The sequence below is a fragment of the Acipenser ruthenus genome, chromosome 26 (assembly GCF_902713425.1).
Source record: "Acipenser ruthenus chromosome 26, fAciRut3.2 maternal haplotype, whole genome shotgun sequence".
NCBI lineage: Eukaryota > Metazoa > Chordata > Actinopteri > Acipenseriformes > Acipenseridae > Acipenser > Acipenser ruthenus.
In genome coordinates, this window is record NC_081214.1 from 16,242,644 (window position 1) to 16,262,201 (window position 19,558).

A 19,558-nucleotide genomic window follows, 5' to 3' on the forward strand; every position below is an offset into this window, starting at 1 on the left:
AATTCATGATATCTGGTATGACACAAGGTTAAAGAAATGTGTTTCAAGCCTTGCTTTCACATTGCCTGACACTTTCTTGGTTATTTCACCTTCACTTAATGACTGATAGTTTGCAGCCAGTAAGATGCTATAACTCCGAAGACCCTGATGAGGTGAAATGACCTGGGAAGGAAAGAAGCAAAATACTTTCTGGAAAGCAAGACAAGCAAACTGAGAACTTTCTTTACCCACGTGTAGTACCAGATGGCATGTTTTTAAATAAAAATACATTTACTAGAACATAACTGCATATTTGATACCTACATAGTGACCTAAAGGTACAATAAAAAAAAAATATGATGTTCCCTACAATGACTTTAAAATGGGAGCCTTTGGGAGGCTCCCGAGTGGCGCATCCAGTAAAAGCACTCGCTAGAGTGCAGGATGCACTCTATAGCCTGGACGTCGCCGGTTCGAGTCCAGGCTATTCCACAGCCGACTGTGGACGGGAGCTCCCAGGGGGCGGTGCTCAATTGGCCGAGCGTCGACCGGGGGGAGGGAGGGTTAGGTCGGCCAGGGTGTCCTCGGCTCACCGCGCACCAGCGACCCCTGTAGTCTGGCCGGGTACCTGCGGGCTTGCCTGTAAGCTGCCCAGAGCTGCGTTGTCCTCCGACGCTGTAGCTCTGAGGCGGCTGCACGGTGAATCTGCAGAGTGTAAAGAAGCGGGCGGCTGACGGCACACGCTTCGGAGGACAGCGTGTGTTCATCTTCGCCCCTCCCGAGTCAGCGCAGGGGTGGTAGCGGTGAACTGAGCCTAAAAATAATTGGGCATTTCAAATTGGGGAAAAAATAATAAAAAAAGCTAATTGGCAACAACTAAATTTAAAATAAATAAATAAATAAATAAAATGGGATCCTTCTTCCCTCACAGAAGGCAGCTGGAAATATCTCACTATGACATGTTTAACTTACCTCAAACAAAGGCTTCCTTGCCGGGTTGTAGACATGATGGGAGGCACATTCCTCATAAACTGCAACAGGCGTGGGATAAAAATCCGAGTTTCTAGGGTGTAAACAGTGATCACAAGGCTGCCTATGTCTGTGGGGCAACGTCCTGCAGTCTTCACTTACAAAATAGGCCTTGGGTTTGTGTGCCACTGTCTCAGAAGCCCTGATCCTGTAACAGCAGCTGTGGTCCAGATCTGCTTCATCCTTATCTTGGTTGCAGCATATTTGTTGTTCCACAGGTCTGAGCTCTGTGGGATGAAAGGCACTTAATACTTCATGACTGTGGTAGGTTTGTCCTGTGGAGTATTTCCTTTCTCCTGGACAATATGAGTGGTTAGGATTGCAGTTAGGTTTTTCCAGGTATTTCCCACTGAGATCAGACTTATTGTGCCTGACCGGAAGGTTTGGTAGATAAGACGAAGAAAGGCTCTTGCTTGTCTCCTCAAAGAACTTCCTTCTGTCTGCAAAGGGCAGGATATCGCTCTCTTTGGAAGCCAGGGTTGGAGCTGGCTTGGAAGGTCTCACCATGTCTGAGGTCCTACTGTGGTTTTCCTTCTCTGGTTTCACCTGAGGTTGTAGCTTGTGCTCAGGTGTCCACTTCCATCTTCCACCTCTACCGTGGGTCTGGTCTTCTTTCTTCTCTGAAATTTCTGGGGAAGGAGTACGATGTGTGGTTTCTCTAAACCTGCTGCCAAAGTTCTGTGGACCTGTCTGTTGTAGGGGAGGACTCCTGCATCTGCTATTCTGTGGTAATTTCAGCTGTGGAGGACTTCTGCATCTAACATTCTGTGGACCTGTCTGCTGTGGAGAAGGACTTCTGCAGCTGATATTCTGTGGACCTTTCTGCTGTGGAGAAGAACTTCTGCATCTGATATTCTGTGGACCTGTCTGCTGTGGAGAAGGACTTCTGCATCTGATATTCTGTGGACCTGTCTGCTGTGGAGAAGGACTTCTGCATCTAACATTCTGTGGACCTGTCTGCTGTGGAGAAGGACTTCTGCAGCTGATATTCTGTGGACCTTTCTGCTGTGGAGAAGGACTTCTGCAGCTGGTATTCTGTGGTAATTTCAACTGTGGAGAAGTACCTCTGCAGCTGATATTCTGTGGACCTATTTGCTGTGGAGAAGGACTTCTGCAGCTGGTATTCTGTGGTAATTTCAACTGTGGAGAAGGACCTCTGCAGCTGATATTCTGTGGACCGGTCTGCTGTGGAGAAGGACTTCTGCAGCTGATATTCTGAGGACCTTTCTGCTGTGGAGAAGGACTTCTGCAGCTGGTATTCTGATGTACTTTCTGATGCCGAGGAGAGCTCCTGGTCTCATGTAAAATAGCCTCTTGGCTTCTGGCATCAGGTCGGCTAATGTGCACCTCAGCAGGGCTAGTGGTTTTATTTAATTTCGATTCCCTCCCTTGTGAAGAGGGTGAGCTGTCACTACAAGGTGAATCATATTCCGGTTGCTCGTTCACCTCCTCCACTGTTTCTTCTCCATACAGAAGGGTCGAGGAGCCTCTGCTTTTCTGCAGTTGTGCCTTCTGTCGCTGGATCTCGTTGCGCAAGTTGGTGGCAAACCGTTCACTTCTACGCCTGGCTTTGGAAGACCTGTGCTGCCGAGAAGCTGCAGGCTTAGCAGCGACCTCAGGCTTGCTTTTCTCATATGTCCTGGCTTCCCCCAGTAGAGTGTCTACACTGGAAGCTGAAGTCAAGCCTGTGTTTTTGAGGTCAAGGGTTTCTGGCACAGGCTTTGGCATCTCACCAGGAACACTAAAACACCTTCCCCAGGTTCGATTGTTGCAGCTTCCAACATCCAAATGACCATCTATGGTGTCAGCTTCTGCTCTGGGCTTCACAATTTCTGAAGCTGTGACTGATCCAGGTGTGGAGCACCGGCTTTCTGCCCACTTGGCATTATAGCCTTTGGTTGCAGGGTGAGAGAATTCTTTGCTTGTCAGGTTCTCTGCTTCTTGGGGATGCAAAGGGGACCCTTTCCACACGTATGGATCATGAGGAGCTGGCTTTTCTAAACTATCGTCTCGACGGCTTGAGAGGTTAAGAGATTGCATCTGTGATGACACGAGCTTTTCAGGTGCACTGTGTCTGTGCCCATGATGTCCCATCAAATGCTCTTTCTTAAGACACGTAGACACAAGAGGACCATCTGAGGACAGCTCCTTTCCCAGAGCCTCACTCTTTCCGCCAAGGCACCCAAACTCTTCAGGCACACAGGGGCTACAGTTCTTTTGCCTTGAGGCATCTGTGCTATGCTGATTAAGGTAACCTTCATTTGGAATGGCCTCTGGGCTGCAGCTCTTGCACTGCTCCAGTTGTGAGCTCAGCATGTAGTACTGGTCAACAGCGCTGTTTTGTTGGAGATTTCTAGCATCTTTTGAACAGCCTGGATTGCAGTTTGGCTTGTTGGACAGCAGGGTATCGGAGGTCCAATTACCGGACTGACTCAACATGTGCACAGGATCAGAGGCTCTACGCTTGTCCGCAGATCCAGGTCCAGTTCTGGTGGCTTTAAAACTCTCCTTGCGGATAGGAGGTGGAGGAGGACCTTTTGAAGCACTGCTGCTGCTGTCTTCACCGTAACTGTAAGAGGACGGACGCCCCTTTACCTCCGAGTGCTGGCTTAAGCAACAGGGCTTACTGTCTTCTGATAGTCCACCAGACTCAACGACACCGGGAACGCACCTCCCTTCAGCGTACCTGCAAGGCCCCAGCCCATGCAGGTTGTCCATGGAGCTGGCCTCATCAGGCTTCAGAGAGACAGTGTAGTCTGAGGTGTTGGAGCTGGCAGAAAAGGAGCTGTAGGCAGAGTCCCTCTTGTTGTGGAAGACGGACTGGTCGACAGGAGAAAGTTGGCCCTCGTAGTAGCCCTGGCTGGGAGGGTCCAGGCTTTCCATACTGCCGATGGAGCTGCTTTGGTCTGTACTGCAATGTCGAGAAAGCTGGTTCCACTGCATTGAAAGATCACTGGAAAAGAAGACAGAGTATTTGCTTTATTTACCAGCCCACTTGAGAAACTTTATAAATAATTACAGTCAAACTTCTTTTTTTTACATCAGAATAGCCCAACAAAACTGAATTCAGAACAAACTAAATGTAAATTACTACTGATATAGTATGACCTTGTGTTTTTCAAGGCGGTTTTAAGGGCACAATACTTACAGTACATGGCTAACAAGCAAAATTATTATAAAGAACAACAACTGACCGAACCACATAAGTCTGTTTCATTTTTTCAGACTCAAACTCCCAAAATAAAACATGCAAGCTGTACATGTTGAAATTCAACTAAACTTCCTCATAACAGAGTCTCATTGGGAACATGTTACTGACGGAAATAGAAATGTCCCTTTTTCAATATAAACAGAATCGTACAGGCACAGTACTGTATGTACAGCTTTAAACCTTACCTGTGCAAACACACCTCTTGTACATTTGTATGGCAGCATTTCCATGCTTTTAACAATGTGAACAAAGAAAGTACATTGTTTCCTATTAAGACTTCTCTTATTGTTATGTATTTGACTTGTTTTTCAGGTTTATTTTTTATTTATTTGATCCCAGAACTGGCCCTTCATATCTTAATCTGATACTGTTGCGAGGGGAGGGGCGAGGAGTGAATTGATAACAATTTTTTTAAAAGAAGGTATAATAATATCGTGCACTTTGTGTATGAGATCAAATACATGAAAACACAAAACACTCCCAAATCACACTCTTACTGCTCCACCACTGGGTTTAAACTTTGACCTGGAAGTTATAGTCAATAGCAATTAAGTGAAACCAGCCCCCCCCCCAATTTGCCTCAGAGACAAACTGTACAAGCAGACTTTGTAAGACAGTGCATGTCCTTAAAAGCTGGAGGATTTGATCAATTACCAATGAGTTATTGCGAGTTCTGCATTAAACTGTGATTTATCACTTTTTGGTCATGTGATACTTATTAATATGTACAGTTATTGAAACTAACAATAATTCATACTATTTTTAGAACTATTTAAAAAATTGACCCTGCCATGCTAAGGATTCTCAATATTCATTAATTACAAAAATAATCTTGTAATAAGTAAACGTTTCATTTTATATTTAAAATGACCAAATGTAACCAAAGTGCAGGATAAAGTTTTGCAGTATATTACAAATACAAGTAAAAGTGAAACAAGAAGTCCAAAGTTTAACAAGAAGGTAATTAGTTCTTGGCTCTCGGTTGTTAAAAGCTTTCGTTACAGCTCACTGCAGAAGTACACTTTACCACACTGGGCCCCAGTTTGGTTTGCAGTCTTCACAAGATATAAAACAGAGCCCACTCACCTAGATTCACACCCAGAGTGCCAGGACAAGCTGAAGGAGCCCGGGTGAAACTGCATGGCAGGGCTGTCAGGCTGATGTTCGGAGAGCTTGGCCAGGTGCCATGAGTGAGGCCTGATCACTGGAACGTTCCTCCTGTAACAAGGGGCAGCAGTGAGCCAGTAAACCAGCTAACATTTCACAACTTGCTGAGATAAGACTGATTTAATTCAGTGTTCTGCACTGACTCCATACCAATGAAGCAATACACTCCACTACTACCTGGTGTGGCTGTTAAAAGTACAGTATACTCTGGTTGGAACGCCACAGTCTGACGGTATATAGATTTCTAAAGTAAAAGCCAGTACCTCGTTTAATTAGTTTTTAAAGAAAGGAGAGAACACTCTGTTGTACTCTAGAATGTGTGTTACTTAGTTCATAATATGCCATTTATGTTTTTCTTTGCATGATATCTTTATATTATATGAACAAAAGCCACACACTACACTACCCCCCCCCCCCCCCCCACCTCCAAATATATTGTATAAACAGTTATTGCCCTGCTTTGATTAACTAGTGATAAAAACCCCTACATTGCGAACAGAACATGTAAAGGTAGTACAATGAGTGGTTTGTGGTGGGGGAGTGGGATGTGGGAGAGACAGTTGCCTGATGGAATGGTAAGGGAAGACCAGAGGGCAGATTATTTCAGTTAACCAGAAGTACAGTGTCTTGGGTGATCTACAGCCTGTGTTTGAAATGAGGTAGCTCACATGCCTCTGGGTCGGAGGAGCCAGTGCGGGAGTCTAAACAGCAGCAGGGTGCTATAAAATCACTGTCTGTCTTTCTTAGGCTCAGCATCAATTTCCCTTCAGACTCAGACAAAGTACAAATACAGGCCGGAGTGATAGGAGTGAGAGAAAGCAAGCGTGTGCCTGTGGGGGGATGCATTTCATTCCGCACTGTGTAAAAATCTGAGCCGTTTACCAAGATGAAATGTTATTTTCCCCAAAGTTCTTCCAGACGATACATTCTTAGAGAGTAAGACATTTTTCATCAGTTAAATGGCAAATTCCATCCCATGTTCTAGCCATATGAAATGTAATTTTGGTTTGAAGGCAAATATGTTAATATCACAAATTAACATATCTATTACTGTACTTTATGATTTTGATGTACAAAGGGGGGGGGGGGGGCATCATTGTGGATCAAACTATTTTGTACCATGGTATTCTGTTGAATGTGAGTGAGTGTGTGAGCTGGTGGGTCCCTGGCTGGTAGTTGGTTCAAAATGGCTGCCACAAAAACTCTTTCAAACCTCCCGTTCCTATGGGCCTTGCGCTCAGCAATCATGTACCGGCAGAGACATTCATTCCAATGAGGCTTGACTTGTAATCCTGTTTCTACTTGACACATGCTATACACCCCCAATGAATAATCTTCAGAAACAAGGAGCAGTGGGTATTCACCGTTTCTTTCTTCATTTCTCTACTTTTACTGTTACCTTCAAGACCAGTCCAATTCAAACAAGACTGCAGCTCACTGCACAGCCCATTTTTCTTTTTTTTTTTTTCGGCTTGACAGCTGTAAAAATACACCGTGCTTTTTTTTTCTCAGAGGCAGCTTTTCATCACAAAAGGAATGCAACACTCATGTATGTAGGGGCGAGACAACTTGGGATTACATTTGATTTATTTATTCTTTCATTCCTTATAATATGTCTTTCTGAAAGCATGGGTTGCACTTTCGAATAATGTTATGGTTTTAATCTGCTATTCCGTTTTTAGAAATGTAACTTTTGTTATCCATAATTTACCTTTTGCTCACTATCCCTCACCTTTCATGAAAACAGAATTCACAAACATCAAACATATTTAAAAGAACTGTTTATATTTACACATTCAGTAACCAAAGCTGCATGTTCACAAAGGTTCTCGAAAAACCCGATTGGATTGATATTGTAGCCCATGTGCTATACTACCCATGCCTAGGGGTGTAACGATTCACTGTGTATCAATGAATCGTGATACTCGCTGTAGACCACCTCATGTATTGTGATGCATACTGTGTCATGGCCTGCATATAGTGATGCGTATCGTATTGTGACATTAGTATACCTCTACTCCCGACAGGAATCCCATTTCTTCTTGAGGAGTTGCAGGTAGTTATTTTTAATAAATGGGGGTGGGCTCTCTTGGGACAATAGTTTCTACAACAACCCTCCAGGTGTTGGCCAGCATTCACCGCTAACACACCTTTGGCAAATACAATGTGAAAGACGCAATGAAGCCCTGTTTGGACAGTGCTTACTATAATGGGAAGATGAATGCAAAGGACTTAACCACGAATGGAGCACTGGAGAAAAAAAAAAAATTTAGAATAAGCACATCTTTTTTGGCTTGCTCGTTTCTATTTGCTGCAATGTTAAAAAGTACTTTTTAATTGGTTGTTCCAGGAAACCAGCAATTATCTTATCATCAGAAGTTTTATTTACAGATGCAGTACTCAGTGGACGGAAAATGAGAGTCGGACTTGGACAACTATCAGAGTATGATACAATTTATTACATTGTGTGGTTTTGACGCAAACTGGGGACAAGCTTTTAAGTCGTTGCAGTGCACAGGAGTGAACACCGATCTCTGCAGTGCAAAACTTCGTATTTATTATAAAGCTGTGACGAGTTCCATACATATTTAATAAGCAAGGTTCTAAAACGGTATTGTTTAAATTGTAAATAGTTCAAATCTTTTACTGCAAGTACAATTATAGACCATCTGCTATTCTAATAATGTATCCTAATTCCGGTTTATTATAGATCCAGCTGATTTGTTACTGAGCAGGATGAACTTCTTTTCTAAAACTTTTCCATGGTAAATCTGCACAGTCATTTTGCAGTTTTCCCATTCTTTGCCATGGTTATACTATGCATTTACCATAGTTTACCCTGGTTTGCCATGCTTTTCAAAATGCTTAACCATATCCCCCAGGGTTTTACAAAGCTAACCTGCAGTACGCCTAGTCTGTTCTTTCACTGTGCTTTATTACACTTTGCTATTAAGGGTTGCAATGCAGTTGTAAGAAACTGTTTGTTTTTCAACAGAAGGAGAGGTTCTTTTCAGTGGCACGGCATATGCACCAAAATGTCTATTACTGAGCATCGATGCATTTTGTAAGAATGTGATTACTTTCACATTCTTAAAATATTTTTGGAAATGCAAATATGTAGTATGCAAAAAGTGTACAAAAACACAATTATATTTCTATGTAAATTAGAAGAGTTTCATGGCTGCCACTTTCGTGATTTAAGCCATTCATTTTTTCATTTTATTTTGTGTCCAAACAAAACGTCTCACTGGAAAATGTTGTACTTCCCTGTCATCCCCTTTACAGCTGAATGGGGCTGCAACCTCTACAGACAGACTGACAGACGTACAGATAGATGCAGTCAGCTCGTCCAGTTCATACACAGACAATCATCTTGATTCCACATGAAGGGCATCTACAAATATCAGCTCAAAGTTACAGAAATAGCTGTAGAGACTCATATCGTGGCACATTATCTAAGAGCGGAAGCCATCGGTGTCACTGTGAGTTACAATCAAGTGGCTTAAATTATAGCATAATACTGAAGTTTAAGCTGTCCAGCCCACTCTGAGCAGTACTACCCATTCACAGCAAGAAAAAATTCAATTGGCTTTTTTTATTTGAATGTTTTTTTTATTTATAGTTTATATTTCTGAACAGCTGTCCAAACATTAATTTTAGTCTTTCATTCATTTTTTTTATTTTTGTAACAGTTATGAGTTTAAAATGATATTATACTGACCTATTATATACTGACCTCAATAGTACAAGCAGGATTTGGGAGATATAGTGTATAGACTACACACCTCAAGGCACTCACACTTCAATGCAATGACACTTAAGACATAAAGTTAAAATAAATGTGCAATACAGTTCACACTGAGCCTTGAAAAACAGATACAGTCACACAGCAGATAGACCTTTAAATATTTAATACTTACAGTGCTCCTCATGCATCAAGATTCAGCTAACATTTTAAACAAGCCGTGCAGGGACCGAATGGCAGTCAATTATCAAATCCATTTCCTGGACAGACTCTTAATCCATTTATGAATATTTTCTTTTATCCGTGTAAATCCACAACAGGCATTTTAAGGCAGTCTCAGAACAGAAATAGCATGCCACTTCAGTAGCATAGCATTCCCAAGTCTTACCAAGTACAGACAGACAGAAGCACTATTGAGTCACTATATATGTTAACCCAACCTGTTGCAGTAAAGTTAGTCACATGACCTTGATGAACCAAGACGTCACAGAGCACAAAATGTATTAAAAAAGGAAGAAGACAGAACAATCAAGTAGGCTTTGGGACCTGCCCTCATGCAAGGGCCAGTCTCTATGCCCTTGGTTTTGTATCTGCTGCATTGAGCTTTCTTTCATCACTGCTCCAAAGCCAGCCCAGACTCCAATCAGATATGCCCCCCCCTCTCCCTCTTATTCTCCTCTCCCCACAACACACCACAATATTATAAGGCAGGAAACCTGGCACGACTAGTGAGGAAACAATGCTCGGAAAAGATAAAGCTGTCGCAAAAATAAAACTGAGGTCTTTTAAAAAGCAAGCCCATCCTGTCATCTAGAAACTGATTCGTGTTTGACTGCTGGAGCACAAGCAGAAGCTGGAGGAAGCAAGAAAAGAGAGCTAAATGCTTTGGTGGACAGTTGCCAAGACAAATGCTTTTTTTTGTCTGTTTTCTTTAAGGGCTTTTGGAGATGCTGATAAGTTGTTACAGAACACATCTAAATCAGCTCTGTTGAAGGCTGCCTCTACAACTCTACAAATCCCCACCACCTAAAAACGCAATTAATTAACTTAATGGTGTTGCAATAGCTATACTTTAAAAATGATGGTGCAGCCAAGCAATTTTAATCTTAACCAGAGCCCCAATCTTCCTGCCCTGTACACAATGCTACAGGAGGGGTGTTTGTTGTGCACCAAAAGTGTTTGAGTCAGTAGGTGACAATATTGAAGGTCTGGTGATCGATGCACGATGTGGGTGCCATCCTATGGAAGAAATGCAAACCGGACCTTATTAAAATTCCTCTAGTCCGTCTTGTAAAAACAATTGCATGACACGGCAGTAACAACTAGAGGTTCATAACTCAACACAGTTATAATGGTTTAATTGGGAATCAGTTGGGGTAATATGGCCACGTAATGGGGTAAGGTAATACCTCTGCAAGTCCCAAACCCACAATTCTACGAGCAAACCAGAATTTTCATGTGGCATGGTGACATGCGACCAATTTCAGCAACCCTTATGAAAGGCAGGTGCATTACATGATAAATCAGGAGTCTCTGTTTGAGAGAGGTCCAGGACTGAATGGCAGGCAGGGGGTTGACACAAACCACAAACCATACTGTTCAAAGAGGAACGTGTTACCATTCAACTGAAGAACAAGCTCAGCAGACGAGAGGTAAGCCCCTGTCTTGTGCTGATGTCAGTATTACTGACTGATCAACTGCTAGGAGGAGATTCATTACATTCATTACAAAGCTCGTCCTTGAAAACACAAGTGTGAGTCCACCTCGGCTCAGGGAGTTTCAACGTTGGGCTCATAACCGTGACCATTCGCCGTCCCCCAGGCTTCAGAGGGACTTTACAGAATCACATACCTCGCAAGCCAGCATACATGCTATAGTGTACAATAATGCAAAGAACACAGACATGAAATTACCTGGCCACTTTGACTGGAGTGAAAATCAGTTTGTAAAAATACTTAATTCATTAGCAACAGCATAGCTAAAATGAATGGGGCATAATTTATTTCAGATGGCTGTTTCACATCAATATAAATGTGTACAAAATAATAATAATACTAATAATAATAACTTGGAGCCAGATTGCTAAAAATGTAAATAAAAGTTCATGACAACACTAAGGATTGCTGAAAACCTGTGGCACCAGATGACTTATTCAATTACAAATTGGATTTGACTAATCCAGCCCACGGGAACAGGCTAGCTTACCAGACCATTGCAGTGGTCTACACCTGAGTTCTTTCAGGACTTTTCTTTAAAAAGCCTCAATTCTCCTGTCCTTGACCTCCCTCCTACCCTCCGTTTGCTTCGTTTCCACCATTAACTTTAATGGCTTCTTTATTTTATTTTATTAGCAACAGGGAGTCTGAATAACAACGAGGCTCCGCTCTGCACAGGTTTATAGGATGAGGTCAGTGTGTGCATTAGTCACTATCCCTGCTGATGTCATGGGAAGGAAGATACAGCAATAGGACTGATATGCCTTGAAACGCTCATGTTTCCACGTGTCTATGGAAATACAGTAGGCTGCTTTATGAGCAGTAAGGAATGGCAGTAAGAAAACCTAGCAATCAGCACTCTGCAGCAGTGGGCAGATTTCTAAAAGACATTCAAGCACAGAGGAAACAGCTTTAAAACAAAAGACTTTTATAAGTGCAGGACAATGAAACAGACTTTAAAAATGACACTATCCTGACCAAAGAAACATGTGGGCAGCAGTGTGGAGTAGTGGTTAGGGCTCTGGACTCCTGACCGGCGGGTTGTGGGTTCAATCCCCAGTGGGGGACACTGCTGTTGTACCCTTGAGCAAGGTACTTTACCTAGATTGCTCCAGTAAAAACCCAGCTGTATAAATGGGTAATTATATGTAAAATAATGTGATATCTGTATAATGTATGTAAAATAATGTGAATCTGTATAATGTGAAATAATGTAAAATGTGATATCTTGTAACAATTGTAAGTCGCCCTGGATAAGGGCGTCTGCTAAGAAATAAATAATAATAATAATAATGAATACAGCCCACGCTTTCAAAACATTCCAGTAGACTTTTAATTTGTTTGTACTTTAAAAAGACTGATGATATATAGGATATTATTCCTTTTTTCTTCTGTGAACTGATCGCAAATCAACAGGTCGGCTGAACAGTACCTGTACTACTGCTAATGACTTGTTTTAGGGCCCTGGTCTTTCCTCTAAAATCAGTGTCTAGATATTCAAAACCGTTATCAACACACAAAAGTTTGTTGGATTTAGGATTGGACGCTAATGAAATGATCAGTTATCGGATAACCACAAATTACGTTTTAACTCCCATTAATTGAGACTGTATCCATAGTTAGTAGTTCTTCCTCTCTCACACACTAAACACCCCTCCAAGCATCTCTTTATGGAAAAACAAGCTGTCTACAGGAGAGGAACCAAACATAATCAAGATTATACTAATTGAAGGAAGATACTTTTTTTTTTTTCTTCACAATACCACAACCAAAAGTAACACTAGTTTTAGCGATTTTTTTTTCATTAGGTCTAGAATATACATGCTGGAAATCAAGGGAGTCACATGATCAGACAGTGACTGGAAGAGGGTTCTAAATGCTGCTGGGAAATTTGCACTCCAGTCTCTATGGAAGTACTAGTTAGAGGGCTTTTGAATAAATGAAAAGTGGTCAGAGTTAATGAACTCATTCGATACATTACATCGTTTGTGCTCATTCATTCATTCGCTATAGAGGTCTCACATGTGTAGTTTTGAAAGAAGCACATATTGTTGCAAACATTAATTCATGTATTTATTTATTTATTTAAAATAAAGGCGTGATGATGCAGCTCCCATGATTCCTAGCAACAGAGCACATCATGGGGCAATCTCATAACACACTTTAAGGGAAGTTGCTGCTTGTTTCTGCTGGATGTTCGTGACGTGCTTGTTTATCAACGGCTTACGGCCTTTAAGGTGAACAATACCCTAAAAATACCCTCATCCAAAATGGACCAAACCTGTTTGCAGACTCTAGTAATTAATGCTTAACTTATAAAGAAAACTGGAAGTAAATAACTAGCAAGGCCTGGGTTGCAGAAATGATTAAACACAGCACTTCAATGCATTTCTGGAAGCTGCTGACCTTTCCAAAAGGGACAGTCGCATGATTTGGAGGAGAGGTTAAAATTCCTCAAATTCTTGGAGAATGGGTTAATTCCAATTTCCCCTCACCGGTCCCTGATTACAATTAAGTTTATTTGTGTTGAACACCAGCTTTCCAAAATAACACACAGATATGCATTCCATTGAATGAGCTGCGCAGGACATGGCCGTGACTCGGTCCACACAGGAAGGGCGCTGCAGGGGCTTTCTCAACACAATGCCCTGTTTGTTATTTTAAAATATACAGGAATGAGTTCTGTTAAGAAACATCATTGTGAATGAATGGAAGTCCCTCTCCTTATACATTAAAGGTTGCTTGATTACAAAAACGGACCAGACTGCTTTTATAACACAACACTTGTATTCCAAAACACTGTTCAGTACCATATATGCGTTTGTATACCATATAGTGTGTGTTTTGTGACATCATATTTAAGGGCTAATGGCATTGCTGTGGAGTGTTACAAGGTAATAATGGAACTCCCAAGTCAATAAAGCCAGAAACTGGAGGAATGCCATTATCACTATTCTGTGTCTGAAATAATCATTGTAGTCCACTGAAAGAGTTCACTTTGAGAGTGTCTGTGTGAAGCATTTCATCAGTAAGCAATGGTTTTAGAACAGGTGTCAATTAGTGTCATCTCAGCTGTGCTTTATTTGCCATTCTGTCATGGAGTTATAACATAATATAAAACAATGGGAAGGAAGTGTCTGATTGTTGTTCAATACAGTACACCCTCGCTATAATGAACCCACTGGGGTGCCGTCATATAATATACCCATATTCTATACTCTCAAGAACTGCATCAACAGAGATGAAACCAACAGCAATAGGTCAAACAAGGAGACTGACATCAACATACAACCAATATAAAAACTAGACCAAGACCACATTCCACACACCAGCCCACCCTCCCACCCCTGCCAGCCTTACAAGGCCCCTTGGTATGATAATTGCTCATTACCTAAATGGACTAAATTGACCAGATTCAGGATAAATTACCCATTTAAATAAGCATGATTGCAATCTCTGGAATAACACCCCCCAGGGGATTAAGTCTCGTGTCTATGAATAAAGCAAACTTGACGTTCTAACTGAAGCAACGACAACAGACTAGTAGTGTCTGTCTATGGTTGATACAGTAAATATGTACTACTCTTCACTTGGAGCCACATATATGTTGGTTTTCAATAGTATTACATATTTAACTTCTTGGATGCATTTCATTTCCTCTTTAGATTTTGTGACGCTGCTTGTCTGTACCCAAGAAGTGGTAACCTCTATGTTAGTATGCTGTTAAACAGTCCTCCATGTAACACTGGCTTTGAGTTAGAAGCATGTACAAAGTCACAAAAGACAGCTAGGCTAGGGATGAGATCCATTAAGAAGGAGATATAGTGGAGGCGTCCATCTGTATGTCACTGTGACACTGTGTGCAGCTGGGATGCGGAACAGGAGATGCGTTGCCACCCTGTGCCCCCCCACCCTCCCCCACGCCATCCCCACCCTGTGCCAACCCCCCACCCCACCCACCCCCCCAACCACCCACCCACCCCCCGCACCCTGCGCCCCCCCCCAATCACCCACCCACCCCCCACACCCTGCGCCCCCCCAACCACCCACCCCCCACCAATCACCCACCCACCCCCCACACCCTGCGCCCCCCCCAACCACCCACCCACCCACCAACCACTCTCTCTTATTGTTCTCTCTTATTGTTTCACGGCCCTCTTACCTTTTCATGAGGTTTACAATGATTCAAAGGTGTTCTTGTAAAAATTCATTTAATATTGTGAGTTTTAAGTCTGTATTACAGTGAATTCTGAGCAACCCGCATTACTCATGGAGGAGTGAGGAAAAAGTTTTTATTCATTAGCAACAAAAACTAGTGCTGCATAAAAACTTGAAATGATATATTTTTAAATGTATTTATTGATTTATTTATTACATAGTCTCGTTACTTAAATGCCCTCGCCTTTGGCGCAAGGATTTAATGACACGGCAAAGCCCTCTATTGCTTAGTTCATTCATGACTCTCTAGAAGCAAGCCCACTACAGTGAGAGTGACCTACAGCCCAGGAAATAATTTGGTACCAGGAAGCTACAGCAACTTAATTGATGGTGTTGTTTTAATAAAAAATCTGTGATAATGTTTATACTGCTAATAAGAGGTAAGATTATTAGCTATCACTTTAAGCAAGGCAACATTTCTCCAATAAATAATAATTCTACTTGGAACAGTTTAAAAAGATCGGAAAGACAACATTTTGTGTTTAATCACCTTGTTAAGTCCCGTCCCCCTACAGAATAACACACTGACACGCCACACCAACTTTTTCTCTCGCTTCACTTTGTTGCAAGTTAACACAGTATGAAACACGGCCCAAGGATGTTTTTGCTTTGATGCTCTTGGACCTAATCAAACGGTGCAAAGTGGGAAAGACCAAGGCAGGAGGAGTGGAGGCTTCTCCAAGCTCCAGTTACACTGGCAGTAATAAATCACTGCAGAATGGGATCAGGGCGCCCAACAGCATGCAAGGAATTTTCATTATTTTCAGAGGGACGGCTCCATTTCCTCCCGTCCCGAATCAAAGAAGAATACACTCCTCTGTGGATCAGCTCCAGTGTCCTTATGGGGAAACAAAACGTTTCCTGATGTTTTAAAGCTTTCTAAATGCTACACTCTGCCTTTCCCAATCCAAAATAAAAAATTGCAGCTGATCTCAGCTGGCCCAATTCTTATCCTGTTTTGGCACGCTGCTTTCGCCACTATGAAAAATCTGAACAGTACCTGGTCATCATTATTACTAACCCTAGCCGTCTCCAAATTGCTCTTGAACGGCACTCATTTTGTGCAGATCTCAAAACCAGACACTCTCTGTTGTGACCCTGTGCGCTCATAATGGGGTCTATTTAAAGTTGCAAAACAATCAGATGCAATTCAGCATAAAATTAGAAGACACAATGTCTTACATCCTGTTGCATGTTGGCATTACTAGGGACAGAACTTCTGCATACAGTTCAGGTAATACTACTGTAGATATTGGCTTCTATTCATCTTCATATATATACTAATCCAGTATGTTGAGGCCTGTCCCTACAGGAAAGTGTCTGCCAAAAGCTCTCATGGAAAAGCAGTGCAATACACAAAGCCAAACCCCCTATTTTAGACATACTCCATTCTCTACAACACTCAGTATTCACCTGACCCCAACTTGTAGCCCTGTTTACTTTAACACTGCAAACATATTAAAACATAACTGGTTTTATTGCATTGCCAGTGGTTTAGAGCAGGCAGGAGGGATGACTCCTGCTATTATCACCCATTTAAAAACAGATTTCTTGGATACAGGTGGTTGAGCAGGGATTTCCTGGACTGCTTTGGTCCAGGGAATGCTACCTCAACAGTAAACCTCCACTGTAGCTCTTGGCGACAGTTAGGTGTCTTGACAAGAATTGCTGCAGAGGGTATTGGCTCGCAGGATGCAATATCAGCCAATATCCCCTACTCTGTATTTTCACTTGATAGATAGATATGTATGCTGTAGGTAGTATTGGCTGTGATATGTAGAATATACCCTTTTTCCCTCAGTTCTGACTATTCCAGGATTTTCAGTCTTATTCATTACTTGGTTTGGTTTTAGGTGCTTTAAATTGTCTGAACCTAATCACTAATTCTGTTTAGCTGAGACAGTAGACTGCATTAATTGGCTCCACTACTACATTGTGACGTGTGGTCCAGTCTCATAGCAGTGAGGATACTTACTAAAACGTCTGCACTTAAAACTGCCTTGTACTGAACTTTTAGTTTACAAATATGTTTTTGCATGAATAGTTTTTTGGACTTTTTTCTCCAGCGTTAGAGCGCGAGTCTATTACTAATGCTTTTCATCTATTTTTTTTGTATATTTACACACCTGTACCATACATGTGTTGGATGTATTAAGGTAAGGCACAGTAACTTTTAGTTTACTAATGATGTTGTTTATCAAATTTTCAAATTTGTCCTTCTTATAACAGTACAACCATAATACAGTCTCTTGAACCAGCATGACCAGTTAAAAACCAGCATAACTACCACTGCTGGCCTGAATTTCTACCAAGGAGGGAACTTTCATCATAACAAAAACAAAGAAAAACAAACTGCTCCTATTTCTTTCACAGGTTTGAGCTATTTGTCCCCATTTTCTAAACAGCCTTCTTTCTAATTTCAATACAATGTTTGTGCATACAGTGGCCCATTCCAGGCCCCTCTTTTTCGCTGTTTCCACAGCTGCTTTTGATTCTCAATAAAAACAGTTTAGTCTTCACTGAAAACCCTTGTCAGTCAGAGCTGCCCCCCACCCCTTCTGGCCCGCTAGTTGTCAAGCCTGGGGCTCCCACAGGAAGTGGAGAGGAAAACAGCAGGGGCCGAACAGGAAGTGTGATGTCATGCCCAAAGAATTCCTAAACCGCCCGCCTCAGACTGTGAGAAAACCCAACGGCCTGACATGGAAAAAAAATATAATGTTAAGAATTTTCCCTTCATAAAATAGGACTCACTTAATTAAGAGTACAGGCTGCCACCCTCAAATATATTTTAATAAAAATACTTGCATGTTGTATAATGAAACTGCTGCCTGTGTTTAGTAAGTCATATAACATGAAGAGCTAGTGTTTGTGATAAGCCCTTTGTATCACTTAATTCAACAGACAACCCCTCTATTTAATATACAGTATTCAAATTATAAATTCCTATTGATTAAGAAAGAATAAAACGTCTGTGCGTTCCGATAAATGTTTAAACCTGACTTTTCAAGCTTCGCTATTTGGGCAAGGTGGCAGTTGTTATGAAGTGATAATTCTAAAAAGGACCAAGAAGCTGAAATTGAGTCTGCAATAACAGACCTTAGTTACTGATTGATGTTCTCATGGAAGGGAATTTTTTTTGGCAATGAAAAACCAAACAAACATCGCCTGGTTTTGCTACAATTGTAAAAAATCTTTCTGTGTGTTCCAACGGTAAATATTCTACTTAAAAACAGCAACCAAGGTTAGGCTACTATTAGATATTACAGCCCAAACTGAGTGACTATTATTGAGAAATGAAAATGACTTTCTTTTTAATTGCACAGTACACACATACTGTACCTATCATTTAGCTACAGCAGATACTGTAATGGCAATTACTGGTATATTGTAAATTGTCTACAAATTCTAGTTACTGTCAACTGCAATTATTAGCTTTACTCACATCACAAACGTATGTGGGAATACTATAGGTAAGAACTAATATTGCGTTGTCTTTTGGTATCCAAGTAAGATTAAGCCAACTTGGGAGGGGGGGGGGGGGTGGGAATGCAGGTGAATAGATATAGTAATTTTTACCAAATGACAATTTTGTATTTGTCTCACACCAGAATCCAGTTTTCAATTGGAGACAGCAGGCAAAGTACATATTACAGTGTTGTCTTTAAGTACTGTAAGTGGTTCAGAACTGAAGGGCCATATTTAATCCCGTCTGTCATTAACTATTTTTTGAAAGTCAGAGCAATTTATAAAACAATGTCAGCTTGTCAAGATTTATCAAGCAATCATCATCACAACTACTTGTGCAACGTATACGTTTGTCAAAAACAAAAAAAAATCAAGCTCTTGCCAAATGCTTCATAATGTCACAGAGATTACATACTGACATTTTATGCTGTGGAGCCAATTGAAAAGGAAAGCAAACAACACTACTTGCTAGAACACACTGTATCAAGACCACTGTTAGAAGGGATGTTTTTTGGTGAAAAACCCTGTTTAATATTAATGGCATAACCCAATACCTCAATACAAAGGTTACCACTGTATCAGTGCACCTATGCCTTTAAAAATCTGAACTTAGCTGTCACTTGCCTTCCCAACCTGCAAACCCCAGAACAGATTTTATTTTCAATACAAATGAATGAGAGATGCACCTCAAGTAAGCAGCCACCAATGTACAGTCCCATTGGTGGCCAGCTAAGCGTCTGTGTTTGGTCTCATATTAAGATGGCAGGCATTCAAGGAACATGGGTGTTTTGGGCAGGGTTTTGGAAGTGACTGGATACTGTGTTTTGTTTTCCATTGCAAGCCAACCGGTCTAAATAAAACACTGCATGCGTCCTTCCTTCATATTAAACAGGAAAACCAAACAGGTTGAATAGAGGTCTATGGGAAGAGAACATCATGAATGATGGAGCTTTATTCAATTACCATCATCTGACTAATAAAGACCATGATGTAATGAGTACTCCACCTCTGGAATTACAGGAACTGACT

General features: G+C 41.5%; 1 protein-coding gene across 2 annotated transcripts in view; it reads right to left on the reverse strand.

Annotated features, from left to right (window-relative positions):
• The window catches only part of LOC117430800 (protein Shroom4-like), a 53,512-nt gene that overhangs the window by 7,795 nt on the left and 26,159 nt on the right, over positions 1-19,558 (reverse strand). The window contains exons 1-3 of one of the 2 annotated variants that reach the window (XM_059000881.1): positions 9,307-9,727; positions 5,306-5,437; positions 952-3,961 (exon numbers count right to left, since the gene is read on the reverse strand). In XM_059000881.1, the coding sequence (XP_058856864.1) occupies positions 952-3,961; positions 5,306-5,361 (3,066 nt within the window). In that variant the 5' untranslated portion in view covers positions 5,362-5,437; positions 9,307-9,727. Of the gene's footprint in view, positions 1-951; positions 3,962-5,305; positions 5,438-9,306; positions 9,728-19,558 lie in introns of those variants that run through there. The other variant, XM_059000880.1, reaches the window with a different exon arrangement.